This window comes from Hyaena hyaena, unplaced genomic scaffold, assembly GCF_003009895.1.
Source record: "Hyaena hyaena isolate Hyena2069 unplaced genomic scaffold, ASM300989v1 scaffold_76, whole genome shotgun sequence".
In the NCBI taxonomy this organism is placed as follows: Eukaryota; Metazoa; Chordata; class Mammalia; order Carnivora; family Hyaenidae; genus Hyaena; species Hyaena hyaena.
The window spans coordinates 756,536-775,377 of NW_024080709.1; the positions used below are offsets into that span (position 1 = coordinate 756,536).

General features: G+C 57.0%; 1 protein-coding gene across 1 annotated transcript in view; it reads left to right on the plus strand.

Annotated features, from left to right (window-relative positions):
* MYH11 (myosin heavy chain 11) overlaps positions 1–17,572 on the plus strand; it is a 109,539-nt gene extending 91,967 nt beyond the window's left edge. Inside the window, exons 28-41 of the mRNA XM_039233549.1 lie at positions 989–1,195; positions 2,517–2,621; positions 2,710–2,862; positions 3,048–3,296; positions 4,958–5,170; positions 5,509–5,721; positions 5,970–6,131; positions 6,404–6,532; positions 6,840–6,928; positions 7,360–7,483; positions 8,025–8,233; positions 9,110–9,218; positions 9,490–9,662; positions 16,870–17,572. Of these exons, the coding sequence (XP_039089480.1) occupies positions 989–1,195; positions 2,517–2,621; positions 2,710–2,862; positions 3,048–3,296; positions 4,958–5,170; positions 5,509–5,721; positions 5,970–6,131; positions 6,404–6,532; positions 6,840–6,928; positions 7,360–7,483; positions 8,025–8,233; positions 9,110–9,218; positions 9,490–9,662; positions 16,870–17,002 (2,268 nt within the window). The 3' untranslated portion in view covers positions 17,003–17,572. The remainder of the gene's footprint in view (positions 1–988; positions 1,196–2,516; positions 2,622–2,709; positions 2,863–3,047; positions 3,297–4,957; positions 5,171–5,508; positions 5,722–5,969; positions 6,132–6,403; positions 6,533–6,839; positions 6,929–7,359; positions 7,484–8,024; positions 8,234–9,109; positions 9,219–9,489; positions 9,663–16,869) is intronic.
* Positions 17,573–18,842: the final 1,270 nt, after the last annotated feature.

An 18,842-nucleotide genomic window follows, 5' to 3' on the forward strand; every position in this document is an offset into this window, starting at 1 on the left:
AATAATGGCAACAGTCCCTTAGGTAGGACCGACTGTGTGCCTGATACTTGCGGGAAAGGACTGAGCCCCCTGCAGCTGCCAGAGGAATTAAAGGACTCTTGTTCACATCCTCAAGAGGGAGCTGGATACAGACCTTTAACATTGTGTCCACTCTCTGGACAGATAAGATTTTGCTAAGTGTCACCTCACACATACATTTCCTGTTCTGTTATTATGTAGCATAAACGTGGTGAGAGTGTGTACCCTTGTCTGGTTCCTGATTTTAGGGGAAAGCTCTCACTTCTTCCCACCGGGGATAATGTTTGTCTTTAGCTTGGGTTTTGTTTTGTTTTGTTTTGTTTTGTTTTTTAATGTTTGTTTGTTGAGGGGGGTGGGTAGAGAGAGAAGGAAGGGTTGGAGAGAGAGGCAGAGAGAGAACCCCAAGCAGGCTCTGGGCTGTCAGCGCGGAGCTAGGTGTGGGGCTCAGTCCCACGATCTGTGAGATGGTGACCTGAGCCGAAATCCGGAGTTGGACACTTAACGGACTGAGCCCCCCGGGTGCCCCTAGCTTGGTTTTTAAAAGTCAGAATGACTGAGGTATGTGCAGTAAGACTCGCCAATTGTAACCGGATAGTTCAAGTAATTATGACAAAAGTACAGATTTGTGTAACCACCACCTGTCATGACAGAGAACGCTAGAGTTTTTAAAAAAGAAGCTGGAATCCAGTTGTTTTTTTTCCTTTATTCCCTGTTGGCAACAAGAATAGGTCAAACGGGACGGGACGGCGGGTTGGATGTAGCTCGTGGAATGCTGGCTTGCAGCCTGTGGGCTTTGCAAAGTGTCCCACGGTGACTGTGCGGCCCCCCCACCCCCCACTGCCGCTGCATCTGTCCCCCGAGGGGACACGCACGTCCCGGGACCTACCTGACCATGGGGTGGGGGTGGGGAGGAGCACGATCAGCCAGTGAGGCCGTTAGGTCCTTAGCCGAAACCGCTTTCCCCGGCCAGGCCAAGGCCAACCTGGACAAGAGCAAGCAGACGCTGGAGAAGGAGAACGCGGACCTGGCCGGGGAGCTGCGGGTCCTGAGCCAGGCGAAGCAGGAGGTGGAGCACAAGAAGAAGAAGCTGGAGGTGCAGCTGCAGGAGCTGCAGTCCAAGTGCAGCGACGGGGAGCGGGCCCGGGCCGAGCTCAACGACAAGGTCCACAAGCTGCAGGTGAGCGGCCCTCCCCCGCTGGCCGGAGGCTCTCTGGCTGCAAAGCGAGCCGGCTCCCTTTTGTTCGGTCCCTCGAGGAGAAGAGAGGGTTTCCCTCTTCGAGTCACTCTTGAAAGGCCTTCATTTGCTCATTCAACAAGTAGAGGAGTATGTGCTGTAGACCAGGCACCCTGTTTAGCCCTGAGATACAACAGCAAGAGAGACACGGTCCCTGCCCCCGCAGAACTCCGGCCTAGTGGAGGGAAGGGCGTTTATTATTCCATGAATGAGTGTAGAACGACGCTGTAAGTAACGGGGGTGGGGGGTGGGGACTGGTCTGTGGGAGGAGGAGTCGGGAAAGGCTTCCCGAAGAAGAAGGTATCATCTGAGATACACAGAGGTCTGCCAGGCAGAGGGGACAGCATGTGCAAAGGCCCAGTGGTTAGTGGGAAATCAAAAGAGATCACGGAAGTGGAGCTAGAGCGCTGAGCTGGCAGGGGAAACGTGGTACAAGACGGGACTAGGGAGGGAGGTTGTGGCCAAAGGCCACAGGGCCTTTGAGGCCCTATCATATGTACGTGTGTCTTTATTCTGTGTGACAGGAAGCCATTGGTGGGTTTTAGGCTGAGCAGTGACAAGGTCTGTCTTTGGTCTTAGTTAGCTTTGAAGGTGATATTTGGCCTGACGCCCATTCATGGGATCCAGGCCGACTTTGGATAAACACTTAATGTGCACCCAGCCTGGGGCTGCGGGGCCGGGGAAGCATTAACTAGCACTTCTTCCCACATGCAGTTGAGAGCAGGGGTGCTGCTCTCACAGGCAGTGTCTTGGAGGAGTAGAGTCTAGATCATTCACATCCTCGTTGTAAGTGGGAGAGGACAGATGGTCAGCGGATGCCTCCGGAAAGACCTGCCCGGGGACACAGGGAGAATTCAGTAAAGGGCTTCTTACCTTGAGTGTCTGTGTCTCTGGTTTGGGGCATAAAGGTCAATGAAAGGGCAAAGAGTAGAGGTGAGGAAGAGGGTGGTGGGAACAGGGCTCTGGAAGTAGAGGTGCCACCTGGATCCTCTTCTCCAACATTAGCGAGCAGGCGACTTGCCTCGACTCTCCAACCTGCTGCTTCATTTTTGCCAACCTTGGCAGGGATCCAGGATCCATCTGGTGGGATCAGGGACCGGTCAACACAGTCTGGGGCTCTAAGCGGTTCCCAACTTGTAGGTGCTCCTCTTCCCTTGGGGGCCGTGGCGCTGCCACGACCAGGCCCCAAAGCTCATGCATCATGGGAGTCCTTCGTAAGGACGCTGTTCTCGAGGGCTCTAACGCAGTGTCTTGGCGCCCTCAGAATGAAGTGGAGAGTGTCACCGGGATGCTCAACGAGGCCGAGGGCAAGGCCATAAAACTGGCCAAGGATGTGGCATCCCTCGGGTCCCAGCTCCAGGACACCCAGGTGGGTATTCTGCCCCGTCACCCAGAGGGAGCTGGGCCGTGGCCTTCCTGGGGGTGGGGCCCCGGGACTTCCGTGTGGCCTTTCGCAGGAGCTGCTCCAAGAAGAAACCAGACAGAAGCTCAACGTGTCCACCAAGCTGCGTCAGCTGGAGGACGAGAGGGACAGCCTGCGAGACCAGCTGGACGAGGAGACGGAGGCCAAGCAGAGCCTGGAGCGCCACATCTCAACCCTGAACATCCAGGTGCTGGCTGCGAGTCCGGGCCTTCCCAGGCCCCAGCCCGGCCGGCCGGGGGAGCGCTGGCGCCATCTTGTTGGGCTCACGGGCTCCCCCTGCTCTTGAATCCCCTCCGGGAGGAGAGGGTGGGGTCCGGGAAGGGGCTCACGCAGTGGCCCCCCACTGACCGCACCCCGACGCTGCCCCTTCAGCTCTCCGACTCGAAGAAGAAGCTGCAGGACTTTGCCAGCACCGTGGAGGCCTTGGAAGAAGGCAAGAAGCGGTTCCAGAAGGAAATCGAAGGCCTCACCCAGCAGTACGAAGAGAAGGCGGCTGCTTATGACAAACTGGAAAAGACCAAGAACAGGCTTCAGCAGGAGCTGGATGACCTGGCAGTCGATTTGGACAACCAGCGGCAACTGGTGTCCAACCTGGAAAAGAAGCAGAAGAAGTTCGATCAGGTAGGGGCTGGGGGGCCGTCCGCTTGGTGCACGGACACAGTGGGGGCAGGAGGCTCTTTGAAGCAGCCAGTGAGGCCGCCACGTAGCTGCCTCCCACCCTCCCAAGGAAAGTTAGGAAACATCAGGGCTCCGAGCACGACTTCCAGACACCCCGCCCGCCAGGGCCACCTGCCACCCTGGGGGCCCTTATTTCCTTGGCCCGATAAGGAATGAGATTTATTCCACTTACTCCACAAGTATTAATCCAGTGCCTCCTAAACACTCCAACTAATTCAACGTGGCTACCCTTTAGATACCACTTTCCCCTAACATTTCCTGAAGGAGAATTTCACGCACAGCGAAGCTGAAAGTATTAAACGGTGACCGCCTGTACCCCGCCCACGTGGACCAGATCTCTCATGTTCATCCAAATTCGGATGAACCGTATGTGTCACTGGATGCATTTCCAAGCAAAGTACAGACTCCCCCCCGCCCCCCCAGCATCCTGTGTCTTATCTAGGGCTCTTCTTTAACGTATAATTTTGCTTCTTGTGAGATAAAAACGTATATACATGGAAAGGCACAAGTCTTAAGGATCCACTCATTGGAGTTCTGGTAAATGCATAGTACTCCCGTGTGGCCCAAACCCCCCCAAATGCCAGCTTTTAGTATGTTAGTCAGATTTAGCAAAGCTGGTTTGGTTTGCAAGTGACTTGGGATTCTCCTAAAAATCCATCCAGGGACTGTGCCAGAGATGTGGGGGCTCACTGCCCCTCCCAACTGGGCTCAGAGGACCGGGCTTCTGGGTGACACGCTGCCTCTTCCCTTTTCCATGTCAGGCAGTCAGCCTGTCTTCACTGCTTCCCTGCTGCTGTCCCATTACCGGCCTGAGGGCTTGAGGTGGCTTCTTTTATTTCCTGTCACATACCGTGTTGTTGACTGTGTTGTTTTTGGGAGCCTCTCTTACTTACCTGTCTTTGCTCACTTCTAGAAGCCTGGTTTTGGGGTGCCTGGGTGGCTCAGTCAGTTAAGTGTCCAACCTCGGCTCAGGTCATGAGCTCACAGTTCATGGGTTTGAGCCCCACGTCAGGCTTTGTGCTGACAGCTCAGAGCCTGGAGCCTGCTTCAGATTCTGTGTCTCCCTCTCTCTGACCCTCCCCTGCTCATGCTCTCTCTTTCAAAAATAAGTGAAAACATTAAAAGAAAAAATAGAAGCCTGGTTTTGGGATGTTTCCATGCACACACTGTGCTGCTCTCTGTGCGGATGAAATTAACATCAGCCCGGAGTGTTGGGTGAACCGCCTCTCCACGCAGAGGGCCGAGTGTGTGCCGCTCTGTCCACACTCACCCTTTCCCTACTCTGGCTCAGAGGGCCCTTTTGAGGGCTGGAGATGAGTGGCCATGATAAAAACAATGGTTGGCCTCTGGCAGGATTTCGATGTCACTGTGACCTCACTAGCGGTATGTGCGAACCAGCACGAGCAGCAATAGTGAGTTCAAAGCTCGCAGACTCCCCGGAGGCTGGCTCTGAGGAAGGTCCACCTCGAAGTCAGAAGGACACTCCTTATTCACGCCTTGCAGACACCTTAATGTCTGCACCTGCCCCTGAATAAATCTGCAATGACAGGAAGCGGATTCGGGGATGCCTCGGGCTCACCGCTGGGGCTTCTGTTGTGTCGTAGTTGTTGGCCGAGGAGAAGAGCATCTCTTCCAAATACGCGGACGAAAGGGACAGAGCCGAGGCAGAAGCCAGAGAAAAGGAAACCAAGGCCTTGTCCCTGGCACGAGCCCTAGAGGAGGCCCTGGAGGCCAAGGAGGAACTGGAGAGGACCAACAAAATGCTCAAAGCCGAGATGGAGGACCTGGTTAGCTCCAAGGATGACGTGGGCAAGAACGTAAGTGGCCCCTCGCCGGCTCCGCCTGTTCGTGCTTCACCGGCCCCCTTCCCCGCGACTTCTTAGTCCCTGGGGCGGGATGCGGGGACTCCGAGTCTCTTCCCCGGGACAGGAGCGTCAGGACTGAAGGCAGTCCCTCCGGCTGTCACACAGATGGGGACAGTTGGAAACGGAGCTGGGGGGCGGGGTCTGACTCCAGGGTTCCCAGAGGAAGGCTCTCATCTTGACTCTTGGCCACGCATCCCGCGGTGGCAAAAGCCATCTGTCCGACCTTGATGAGCTTCCTGTCACCGCGGGCTCGCCCGACCGTCTTCATGAAGCCAACCCTCCCATGAAAGGTCCATGAGCTGGAGAAGTCCAAGCGGGCCCTGGAGACGCAGATGGAGGAGATGAAGACGCAGCTGGAGGAGCTGGAAGACGAGCTACAGGCCACCGAGGACGCCAAGCTACGGCTCGAGGTCAACATGCAGGCCCTCAAGGGCCAGTTTGAGCGCGACCTCCAGGCCCGGGATGAGCAGAACGAAGAGAAGAGGCGGCAGCTCCAGAGGCAGGTATTCTGGGTGCGGGACAGCGGCAAAGGGAAGGAGGGGTGCGGCTTCGCTCCTTCCACGACCCCTTCCTGGCCCGGTGGAGACTTGGTTCTCTCACCCGCCCGCAGCCCGGGGAGGGGCAGACCACCTTGGGGTGGGGGCTGTGCGCACCCCCCGGCCCCGGGAGCTCGCCGAATGCCGGCTGCGGTGGGGGGAGGGCCTCCGAGGGACGGCCCGGCCCAGCACTGCCCCTTCTCCTCCTCGCTCAGCTGCACGAGTACGAGACAGAACTGGAAGACGAGAGAAAGCAGCGTGCGCTGGCTGCCGCGGCCAAGAAGAAGCTGGAAGGGGATCTAAAGGACCTGGAGCTGCAGGCCGACTCCGCCATCAAGGGCAGGGAAGAAGCCATCAAGCAGCTTCGAAAACTGCAGGTGGGTGAGGCCGGTCACGGGGGCTGTGTCCCGCCCTGGGTAAGGCACGACTGCCACGCATGTGGCCACGGCCCTCGGACCACATGGCCGTTGGTTAGGTCTGCTGAGCCCATCTAGACCGGTGCCCCCTAACCGCAGCCTGGCCCGGTGAGGCGGTGGTGGGCAAGGCCCAAGCCACAGGGACCTCTCTGTGCTTCATCATGGACTTCCGAGGGGCCGGCAGGGAAGGACGGTGAGTAAGCAAGCACCTCTTGGCTCGCTGCCTCATGCAGGCTCAGATGAAGGACTTCCAGAGAGAGCTGGAAGATGCCCGTGCCTCCAGAGACGAGATCTTTGCCACGGCCAAAGAGAATGAGAAGAAAGCCAAGAGTTTAGAAGCCGACCTCATGCAGCTCCAGGAGGTAGAACCTTCTCCCTGTGGGCCTCAGCACGGGGTATTGTGGGCAGAGGAGCCCTGGGCACCCACGATCTCTTTCACTCGCCCAGCACCCCACACAGGCGGGCCCCTAGAGTAACGACAGGGACAGAAGTGGGGTATTCTCCTGTCGTGGACATGCAGGGCCTCCCCCGAGCTCAGAGGGGGCCCGGCCGCTTTCCGGGGTGGCCGTACCAATGGCTGGGGGCCAGGAGCAGGTGGGTTCCCGCCTGGGGTTCAGCCCTTGCCTGGCAGGTAAGAGGTTTCCTCCCTCCCTCCCCCACGCTGTCCAGGATCTGGCCGCGGCTGAGAGGGCTCGCAAACAGGCCGACTTGGAGAAGGAGGAGCTGGCGGAAGAGCTGGCCAGCAGCGTCTCAGGAAGGTATGGGGCCGCGTAGGGAGGAGGGGGTCCCAGGCTCAGAGGAGGAGGGAGAGGCAGCTCCTGGGAGAGACTCCTGAAAATGACAGTGTCCAGCTGAGCTTGTCACAGGGGTCTTGACCCCACTTGAGCATGTAGCCAGTTTGATTCACTGTGAATGAACAGCAGGGCGGGGAGGGGACAGCGGGGGACACCCGAGAGGAGAGAACCTGTCTTTTACTCCAGGCCCGGCTTTGCCAATACCAACTGGATAGGAGTCCTGGCTCCCTGCTTCTCAGCTGTGTGACTTTAGACAAGTCTCTAAGCCTCTCTGGGCCTCAGTTTCCTTTTATAAATGAGGGCAAGTCGAAGGCATCACATGGCTCCTCCAACCAGAGGGACTTTGCTAAGCCAGAGGGAGGCGGGAGCCCCAGATGCGCCCGCGTTTCCCGTAGGAACACACTGCAGGATGAGAAGCGCCGCCTGGAGGCCCGGATTGCGCAGCTGGAGGAGGAGCTGGAGGAGGAGCAAGGCAACATGGAGGCCATGAGTGACCGCGTGCGGAAGGCCACACAGCAGGTGCGGGCTGGCGCCGAGCCGGGCCGCGCTGCACCCTGGTCCCCTGCAAGCCTGGGCTGGGGGGGAGGAGAGCGGGGAGACAGGAGCAAGGGTCGAGCGCATCTGCTCCCTGCGGCCCACCCTCCCTCCCCTCGTGGGCACGCAGCGCCTGCACCGTCTACTCGGGCGGCCAGGGTGTATCTGGCTCCCTCCCGCAGACAACGTGGGCAAGGAGGAAGGGCCCGGGGGTCTGCTTCTAGCCGTCTCCCCAGCCTCACGCCTCCATGATAAGCACCAGCTCCATGATAGCGCCGGGGACCCACCGTGTGACTTAGAGACAGGCAGCCTGGGTGGCCCCCACAGGCTGCCTCTTGAGCTGCACCTTAAGGAGGCCCAGGAAGGAGCTGGTGGCCAGAGGGGCGGGGGAGGGCTCCTGGGTGCTCCAGCCGAGGGACCCACGCAGAAGCCCACCAAGGCTGGAGGCCAGAGGGGAGGTCCGTCATCCCAGTGGAGCAGCCCTGGCCCGTGCCCTCTGCCTCATGCCCTTCACCGTCCTCCGCAGGCCGAGCAGCTCAGCAACGAACTGGCCACGGAGCGCAGCATGGCCCAGAAGAACGAGAGTGCGAGGCAGCAGTTGGAGCGGCAGAACAAGGAGCTCCGCAGCAAGCTGCAGGAGATGGAGGGGGCCGTCAGGTCCAAGTTCAAGTCCACCATTGCGGCGCTGGAGGCCAAGATCGCACAGCTGGAGGAGCAGGTGGAGCAGGAGGCCAGGTACGTGGGGCGCGGGCTCCAAAGAACGGCCTGCTGACCAGCGAGTCCCCGGCGGTCGGGGCTCAGGCTCTCGGGGGCCCCGTCTTGGCTGTGAACTAAGCTCAGCGGTCCCCGGGCCCAGCCATGCGGGGAGAACCGTGCGTGGGCACAGGAGCGAGGCCCGAGAAGGCCCTTCCCAGCAGCTCCGAGGGCAGGGATCCTCCGTGTCGTCCGCCGGCCTCCCGCGAGCACACTGGCTGCCCCCGGCCTGCGTCTGCGGGTGTCGTGTTCTCCGGTACCCAGGGAAGTCCAGTTCAGCATGCCCGTTCGGCATACGCCAACATGGTCAAGCCTTTCATCATGCAAGGGAAGTAAGGTCACGGCCCATTTGTGACCACAAGATTACGAGGATTCTGACCCAATCTTGTGGGTTTTTTTGGTAGTGGCTTTCTTGCTCACTCAGACCACAGAAAATTCAGCCTTTTAACGTGTACAAGGCAGTAGCCTCTAGTATAGTCGCGGAGAGCTGCGCCCTCTGCACCATCCACTGCGGGACATTTCAGCACCTCAGTGAGACACCTCATACCCCTTGGCCACACCCCGCTCTCCCCAGCCCGTGGCAGCCACGGATCTCCTTTCCAGCTCTCTCGTCTCCTCTGGACGTTTCACATAAGTGGGGTCCCACGTCTGCGCCCTTTGGTGACCAGCCTCCTTCCCCGAGTGTGTCTTTGAGGTTCGCCCCTGCGGTGGCGGGTGCTGGGGCTGATGGCCCAGCGCTGTGCGTCTGCTGTGGGGGGCGAGCCCTGATCTGGGGCTCTGCGGGGGAGACGCCGGTCAGGTCTACGTGCCGTCTGCAAGGGAGGCCATCCCCACTTCACCCCCGCCCCGTGTCCGCAGAGAGAAGCAGGCCGCCACCAAGTCGCTGAAGCAGAAGGACAAGAAGCTGAAGGAGGTCCTGCTGCAGGTGGAGGATGAGCGCAAGATGGCAGAGCAGTACAAGGAGCAGGTACCCGGGGCACGCCCTCCCACCCCACCCCTCCCGCTCACCCTGGGGCTCTCCCGGCCCGGCAGGGCCCCCACAGCACCCCTGCTCACCCCCCTAGGCCTCTCCCGGCCCAGCAGGGACCCCACAGAGCCCCCCTACCCCCTCTTGCACACCCCCTGGCCTCTCCCGGGCCAGTAGGGTCCTCAAGGCGCCCCCACTCGCCCCCTGGACTCTCCTGGCCCAGCAGGGACCTCAAAGCACCCCCGCTCACTCCCGGGCCTCTCCCTGACAGGCAGAGAAAGGAAATGCCAGGGTCAAGCAACTCAAGAGGCAGCTGGAGGAGGCGGAGGAGGAGTCCCAGCGCATCAACGCCAACCGCAGGAAGCTGCAGCGGGAGCTGGACGAAGCCACGGAGAGCAACGAGGCCATGGGCCGCGAGGTGAACGCGCTCAAGAGCAAGCTCAGGTACGGCTCGTGGGCCTTGGTACCCATGGCGAGTTTCCTTCCTGCTGCAGAGGTCTCCCCTTCCCTGGCACCCTGCTCCTGGCCAGGATGTTCCTGCTCACCGGCACTTACGCAGCACCACTGCGTGCCAGCAGGCCGCAGACCCACCAGGGGCCCTGCCTTGGGGCAGCGTGCCCTGTGTTTTGTTTTTTTTAAAAGAGAATCCCAAGCAGGCTCTGCGCTTTTAGCACCGGGCCCAATATAGGGTTCGATCTCATGGAACCATGAGATCACAGCCTGAGCCGAAATCAAGAGTCGGACGCTTAACCAACTGAGCCACGCAGGTGCCCCCTCATCCCCTCATGTGGCTTCCTTAATGATGCTTCCCTTCCCAGCCCATCCTCGGGCAAGGTACACCCCCGTCTCCTGCATCAATGGCACAAGTCCCTGGTCTCCAGGACCTCTTTTCTGGACTTTCTCTTCACCCCCTTGGTCGAATCAGGACTCTCTCACTACTGCTGTTTGGGGCTGGCTCATTCTCTCTCACAGGAGCAGGCCAGTGTATTGTAGGATGCTGAGTGGCACGCTCTGCATTGACAACCGGAAATGTCTCCAGACGTTGCCCAGTCGCCTGAGGTCGAGAACCTCCACCCTAACCCGGGCTGTTTTCTCTCCCTCAGCCCTGTGCCTCTGGGCCTGAAGTTGGTAGGCGACCCCCCGGTTCCGCAGGCCTCCTTCCCACATCCACTGACTCCCTGAAGGCCTGAGCCCCCGAGCCTCCTGTCAGGCTCGCCCACACCCCTCCGGGGGTAGGGGTGGTCCAGCCTCTCAGGTCCTTGACCTTGTCTCCTCTGTGATCCTGCCAGCCCACGGGCCTTCCTCCCAGCTCTAGCTTGCCCCTCAAGCATCGCTTCCTCAGTCCCCTGGGGGTCTTCACCCCACCACAGTGCTCAGCCCGTGTCACACACACACTGACTCCTGCCTGGCGCCAAGCCCACACTCGGCATCAGTCCACCCTGCACACGCCCTCAACACCCCAGTCCCCGTCCTGCTTTGACGTATTTGCTTGGTGACAACACAACCCCAATTAAACCAGACGTTCCACCTTCTGCTCCGAGAAAGGCAAGCAAGCACACTTCCTGCCCCACCTTCTCTCTCACCCCAGGGAGCAGACCTCACTCAGTGCTACCTGGACCTCAGACTCCCCTCACCCCTCCACGCTCCAGGACCTCTGCTTCTCACTCTCTCCCCAGACTCACCCTCCTCACCCATCCTTACAAGCTCTCATTTCCCCATCAACCCACCTCCCCGCAGCTGCGTTCATTTCTTCTTCTCTGTTCCCGTTTCTGGGCTGAACTATCGAGGGTCAACTCAGAGCAACACATCCGGTAGCTCTACCTCTCTTGTTCACTCAAGGATGTTGCTCCAGAAATTCTTACCCTTCTCCTTTTTACCATTTTAACCTCAATAAAGTCATTCCAGGAGCTGAGCCTGGCCTCTGAGCCCCACCCCCCGGCTCCCCTTTACGCAGAAGCCTAATGGCCAGTCCTCAGTCCTCACCCCACTGAGCTGCAGCTTCCTTGACCCACACCTGGTTTTCTTCCTCCCCCTTCTGGCTGCCTTGCCTCATCTCCTCTGCTGGGACCTTAACTCAAAGCCCACTGGCCGTTGGCCAGCCCCAGGGTGCCATCTTGGTTCTCTCTTCATTTCCATCTTTGCTCAATCCTAGGTGATCTCAACCAGCCCGGGGGCTTTTGACTTCCACCCACCGCATTGACTTCCCAGCCCAGACTTCTCCCTGGAACCCCAGACCTGCTAGCCCTTCCCACTCACTGCCTCACAGGCAGCTCACACCTTGACCTGAACCCCTTCACCCCCAAATCAGCTTCCCTCACCGTCTTCTCCAGCTCAGCAACTGGACTGACACAGCTGCCTTAACCCAGGCCACTAGCGTGCTCATGCCTGACTTCTCCCTCTCCCTTTTACCTTACGTGCAATCTCTGCCGGAGAATCTGTTCACCTTTCCCTTAAAAACCCTGTATATCCACAGCCCAGCGGTTTCTTGCCCTCCTGGTCCAAGCCACTCTCTCCTAGCATCCGGATAACTTGCACAGTCTCCTCCTGGGCCTCTGTTTATGCCGTGTCTTGATAGTCTGCTCTCAACGTGGTAGCCAGAGGGATCCTGTTTAAATGGATGGGAGTCACAACCCTCCTTTGCTCGGATCAATCCGGTGGCTTCCACCTAATTCAGACCGAAAGCAACACCGTCATGACGGTTGGTTCCACCAGGCCCTACGTGGTCTCCGTCCACTGCCTCCTAAATGAGCCCTCCAGGTCCACACATGCTGCCTTGGGGCCTTTGCCCTGGCGGTTCCCGCTGCCTGGAAGGCTCTTATCCCAGCTCTGCATAGCTGGGTCCCTGCCTCCCTTCCTTAAGGCATTTACTCATCCACGTCACCCTGTCTACAACTTGCACCCTCACTCCCCGCAGTTCTCCGTCTTCCCCACCTGCCCCCATGTAGCCTGCTGTTTATTCACCTATCTCACTGGCAGCCGTCACTGTGGTCCCATGAGCACAGAGGCTCTGCTTATTCGTCCCCAGTGTCTGGGATAGTGCTGGGCACAAACCTTCAGCCACAGTCAGAGATGATGCTCCCCTCACCTCATTCTCTTACCACCTCGCCCCTTTTGCCTTGGCCTCTTACTACCTGCACCGTTGTTGACTTCACATTGTCTTTGAAGTTAACTGGTAGAATCCTACACCCCTCTGTTTGCAAATAAAACTTACCACCCCTGCGTTGTTAAACCAGCATCGACAGGTCACAACGAAATTAAAGTACAGTGAGAACAAAACACTAATGAATGTATTCTACCTACTGTGGCTACTAACTGATGACCGGGACCACAAAGCCTGTTTCTCAGTTGACAAGGGACTGATAGAAGACGACGTCAGCACCAAATAGACCATTTCTGACATAATCAGATGTTTTTAAAGAGAGTGGGAAAGGGAATGCTTTTATAACTGTGCGATGGAGTTACCCAGTGGCATGGCCAGGAACCCTATGAAAGTACCTGCCATATCAACTCCAGACTCTGAGCACCCCTGCATGGCATGTGAGGAGGCTGGAAAACCCAAACCCCTTTCGGAAGGGGGAGAGTGGATGGCGTGGGGTACAGGAAGGAGACCCCAGATCACGCAAGGCTGGTGAGGGGCTGTGGGTCCTACCGATGGAACGGAAGCAAGATGTAACTTCTCAGGTCCAACAGTGGCTTGGGAGAAACCCCCAGGATGAGGGTCAGCAAGAGAGCTGTTCTCACAGGGAGACCCCCGCCCAGGAATTTGCTCTGCTGGTGCCTGAACCCTACCCTCCTCAGTGCTGGGGCGGGTGGTGGGGAAGCTCAAGCTCTAGCCGTCAGCACTCCCTTTGCTCAGGACCCAGGATTCCATTCTCACATGCCGAACGTCCCCTGTGGGTCCCGCCCAGCACAGCTGATCCTTCGCGGGGCATATGGGCTGGTATCAAACAGGCTACTTCTCACAGTCCCGGTGTGAGCATCCCCTAGGGCAGGACCCAGTTAGGCCATACCTTCCCGCTACCTCCAAGCCCTGCTCAGGTGCCAGACCTAAAGCCAAGCACTAGAGCTTTGAGTGAGGCTGGCAAACCTGGCCGGCTCTCGGTGACCGAGGAAATGCAGGGCAAGTCTCATGGTCGTACCGGCCAGGTAAATCTCAGCACGAGTGCCTTGGTTCAAGAGCTGTGCCCGGCCTCTGCCACAACACTGGATGTGAGCTTTTTAGCTGGAACAATGGCTCACGTGTGCCAGCCTCTCTCAGAGCTCTCGTGTCCAGCACTTCTCTGCAAGGTGGACTCACAAGTGCCTTAAATCATTTCACTGAAGGGAACGCCTTTCGTGATTAAAAGTGCACTAAGCGGATGCCCTCTCGTTTGCGGATAACCACCAGAGACTCTCTCTCTGTTTCAGAGCCCCCCTCCCCCAGGAAACTCCGCAATGACTCACCAGGTACCATGCCTCCAGCTTCGCAGCTCGTGTGTGTTGCACTCGGTTTCCACTTCCTTCCTGCCCTCCCTCCCACCCTCCTTGTGCCCTGCGACCCCCTTTTTGGGCCCTCACAAATTTCCATGGGATTCCTGCAAACTCGGAAGGCGTGGATATCTTAGTTCAAGACTCTCTTTATCAAAGCCAAGATCAGTACAAGAAGACTTCATCTCTTGACCCGTTTTCCTTCCCTCCTCCTGCTTGGGCATCTGACATGGCACGGGACGTGTCGCTGTGTGTTGACGAGCACTTAAGAGGCTGCGTGTGCCACCTGTATTGTTCTTACCTGCATCAGCGGGCCTCTCTCACACTGTCAGGACACCTGGCTGTGCTGTCGTCCTCCGTCTGGTTGACACCACACGGTGCGAGTATGACACTTACCGTCTGAGCCCATTCCTGGAGACTGGCTTCCGTCTGGCCGGTCTGGCCCACAAATCACAAGTCACGGAACACAGGTTCCTGGTGACCACAGCCCAGCCCCCAGCTGCCCCCACGGCCGGGCTTTCGCAAACCTGTCTGTGAAAGAAATGAGCTCTGGCTGCACACTCTGCAGTCGCTGGGGCCGTAAGGGCCCTAGGCAAGGCCTAGCATTCACCTGCGCCACTGGCACGCGAGGGCACACGCGCTGGCCACTGCGCAGACAAGCGTAGTCCGGACAGAGCCTTTTCCAGGGCTTTGGGCTTGTGTTCCCAGTGGGAAACGGACAAGACACCCCAGACTCCAGGGAGAACACAGGGCCCTTCACACGACAGAGTTAAGAGGCCTTGACGTGTCTGGGAGTCTAACAGCTTTTCCACACGTGACGTAGGCACCCAGGGCCTGGTTTCCCTCTCATCTGCCTCGAGAGGCCCAGCAAGGCCTGGCTTGTGTCCCTCTTCCGTTTTTGGAGAATCTCGGCTTCGCTGTTGCTGCTCAAATACTTAAAGCTGGGTGAGGGGTCAGCCGGCACTTTAGGAAAAGCTCTCAGCCTCTGAAACACAGCTCTCGAACAGCACCCCTGGCAGCTCAGGCTGGACTGGGGACGCACTCGCTGCGGGGAAAGAGAGTCCTCGCACATCAAGTGCTCACACTCAGGTGCTGATTCCCGGTGCTCCACCAGTGTCTCGGGGTGGGGGGTTGTGAGGGGGAGTTCTCAGAGGCTGTGAATAGAAGCCAAACTCTCCCAGCTCAGACCCTTGAAGAAAATCTTTAAAAGGGCTCCCTTATTTCCTGTGACAGGTGTAGCCGGTGCCAACCCTGGCCTTGGATGTGAAACCAGCTCCTTCAGGAAGGGCACCTGAGCCGGAAGGCAGGCTCACAGGGCCGGTGGCTGCGCAGGGGGCTTATGGTGACCCAGGGCATGACATCTCTCATAGATCAAGGGGACGCCTGGACACTTCCCCTCTGGTAGCTTGCAAATACAGACTGTCTCCAGGGGCCCAGAGTGCTGGGAGCTCGGGATGGTAGGGGAGACGGTTCCTCAGCCCCAGGCTGGCCCATCAAGCTTTGAACCAGGAGGGTCAGAAGCGGAAGGAGAGATGTGTGGGAGCAGCAGCTACTCTTTCTGTCTTGTGCTCAGAGACCCTCCTCTGGGACCCAGGTTCCTGGCAAGCACAGTGCTAAAGGCCTGGGCTTTTTAAAGGTCATTTCGAGAAAAGGTGATGCAAAGTCAGTCCTAAGGGTGCAGTGAGTTCCAAGCTTCCCTCCTACGTGAGCGAAGCTGGCCCAAGGCTTGAGCTGGGAGTGGCTGCAACTGTATTTATTCATCCTCAATCGCGGTCCCTCAGCAAATGCTCTTCCCCAAAAACCTGGGTGGGTTTTCCCAGCCTGGGGTCCTCCCACCCTCGGACCTCAGGAGGCACACGTTGGAAACCCTTTCTCAGCGCTCAGGATGCTCTGGGCCTTCCTTTAGCCCCGAGATTTACCTAGTCCAAAAGGCAACTCAAGAATCGCTAACAGGGACGGGCTCACCCTTGTGGCTTTTAGAGGTCCAGCTTCTGTGTGGTGAAGCAGGTCCTTTCTCATGACAAAAGTCTACATTCCTCTTCCTAAAATGAGTGGAGACAGGTGCTCCGATTTGGGTCCAACAGGCCCAGATGGCCAGAGCCAAACACGATGATTTCTTGTCACAGAAAACACAGCAAACATCTCTTCCGTGGGGAGGGGCCGAGTGCAGGGGGATCTGACCTCTCCTGCTACCTGCCTGTCCTCCCGAGCAAAGCCTCACTGCAGGTGACCCGGGCTGGCCCTGGCAGTAACTCAGGGCATCCGGCACTCCAGAGATGGGAGCCCTAAGGACACAGCAAAGGGGTGTCCTACCAGCTAGAGCTGAAATACACCCGAGATTAACACGTCTATCTTATTCTTGTAACAAATATTCATTAAGCACCTATTACGGGCCATGCGTGGTGCCTGCATGGGGACTAAAAATCAGACAAGATCTCTGCCCTGTGCGAACTCACACCAAGAATTCTGCTCTCACAGAAGCAGGGGGCCGTGCGTTGCGTTGCTTTAACCAGGGAGCACACTCTGGCATCCGCACAGTGGCCTCTACCTCAACGCTGCCTTTGATGCTCATTTCTACCTTCTTCCAGCTGAGAACCTAATACCCTCCCTTTTTTTTCCTTCTGAAGGCAAGGGGGGGACAGAATGAGAGCACCCTCCCCTTCACACCTGCCCCGTAGGCTTTGAATAAACCCACAGGAATGTGTCAGCCCCCACTTGATTCTTTTTTTCTCTCCCAAATAAAAGACCACAGAACAGAATCCTGAGGGTCATCAGATGACCAGCGCTTTTTTTTTTTTTTTTTTGAGAGAGAGAGAGAAAGAGAAAATCTTAACCAAGTTCCACGCTTAGTGTGGAGCCCGATGCAGGGCTCGATCCACAACCCTGGGATCATGACCTGAGCAGATAATCAAGAGTCAGATGATGCTCAACCCACTGAGCCACACAGGCGCCCCAACGTTTTTTCTTTAAGCAGACCGTCTTGCTATGAAAAATCTACTTGTCCCCCCATTCCAGCTGACTAAATGTTACCATACCTTGAGACGGGTCAGAGCTTGACTTTAACCTGAATATTTTCATCTCCTTTCAGTTTGTCTGTGTTTGTTTTCTGTCCCTTTAGAAACCTCTTCCGATCTCAAGGGAGATTTCTCTACTAAAGACACGTATGTTCTCCTCACACCCACAGGCGAGGAAACGAGACCTCCTTTGTTCCCTCTAGAAGGTCTGGAGGACGTCGAGTTATTGAAAACGCCGACGGTTCTGAGGAGGAAGCGGACGCTCGCGATGCAGACTTCAATGGAACGAAAGCCAGTGAATAAGCACCTTGCCAACAGCTGAACAGACCCAAACCCGGTGGACTCTGAGCACTGTCTAAATCCGTCCTCAAATTCCAAATGTCACAGACACCCCCTCACAACGAATATAAAAAAAACCACCACCCTGCGTCCAGGTACCGATGGGAGTTTTGAATGATGTACCAAATGAGAAAAACCCAAGAGGGGACACAGACACACCCGCTCCCCCTCTCAGTGACTTGTGCAGAAAAGTTGAGTTTTTAGGAAAATAGAACCACAGTGACTGATCACTGGCAACTTAGCGTACGTGAGACGGGCAGAAAGTCACCAAAACGGGTGCCGCTGCCTCCTGCTCCCAAGACCTTCCCCACCCGTCTGCCCTTCCAACGTCTCGAGGGGCCCCCGTTTGTGTCCCCGCCCCCCGTTAGCCCACGTCAGATGCACACAGTTCACGGAGGCCAAAAGCCTTCGGCAGCCACACGAGTTACAAGAGGAGACGCTGCTCCAGCGGGTTGGGAGCAAGAGGGTCACACTGTTTGAGACGCACCCCGATTGTACTTAAGGACACCCTCACTAATAAAAGGTTATAAATCACCCGAACGCGGTCAGCTCTTCTGTTGTTTGCTGCGGAGTGAAAGAGCGGGGTGCGTTCTCGCTTCCTCCTGACGACGACCCTACGAAGCCAGGTTAGAATCTGCAACGGGAGAATCTGAGGCCTGGGGAGGGGAAACAAGTTGTCTGACATCCCACAGCTACCCCTCCCCCGCCCTGCCAAAAAAGAAACCAGAGAGGTCACGTGAGTCTCTGTGAAGGGACTTCTCCAAGCAGAGGCAGGCAGCTCCCAGCCCTGGAAGTAGGAACTTGACCACGAAGAACATCCTTATCAACCAAAACTCATACATACATGCCGTGAAGGATATAGGATATCCTTGAATTTAAAAATTTTTAAGTTTATTTATTTTGAGAGAGCACGAGCGGGGGAGGGGCAGAGAGAGAGGGAGACACAGGATCAGAAGCAGGCTCCAGGCTTTGAGCTGTCAGCACAGAGCCCAATGCAGGGTTTGAGTTCACGAACTGCAAGATCACAACCTGAGCCACAGTTGAAAGCTCAACTGACTGAAACCCCCAGGCGCCCCAAGATATCCTAGAATTTTAAAGTTAAAACACAGGACTTCAGCAGAAATCAACAAAGTTCTCTTTCTTTGAGAGAGAGAGTGAGCGAGCAGGGGTGCTTGAGCAGAAGAGGGGCAGAGGTGGGGAGGGTGAGAGGGAAACCCAAGCAGGCTCCTCATTCAATGCAGAGCCTGATGTAGGGGTCAATCCCATAACTCTGGGATCACAACCTGAACTGAAATCAAGAGTCAGATAGATGCTCCACCCCCAGAGCTACTCAGGTGCCCCAGACTTTTTTTCAACAAACTTTTTCTGTAAAGGCCAAGATTTAATATTTTGGGTGACATGTGGTCTCTGTCACATGTTCATCTTTCCATTTTTTTATTTATTTATTTATTTATTTTTTTAATATTTTTATTTATTTCTAGGAGAGAGAGAGAGAGACAGCGTGAGCAGGGGAGGGTCAGAGAGAGAGGGAGACACAGACTCTGAAAAAGACTCCAGGCTCAGAGCTGGCAGTCAGCACAAAGCCCGAAGCGGGGCTCGAACCCACAAACCGCGAGATCATGACCTAAGCGAAAGTCGGACGCTTAACCGACTAAGCCACCCAGGCGCCCCCATTTTTTTTTTAACTTTAAAAACACAAAAACCTTTCTCACTACAGGGGCCATGCGAAACCAGGCCATGGGTCCTGTCCTGGTCCAAGTTCTATTCGACAGAAAGTGATTCTGCACACTGACTCCGTGAGGTC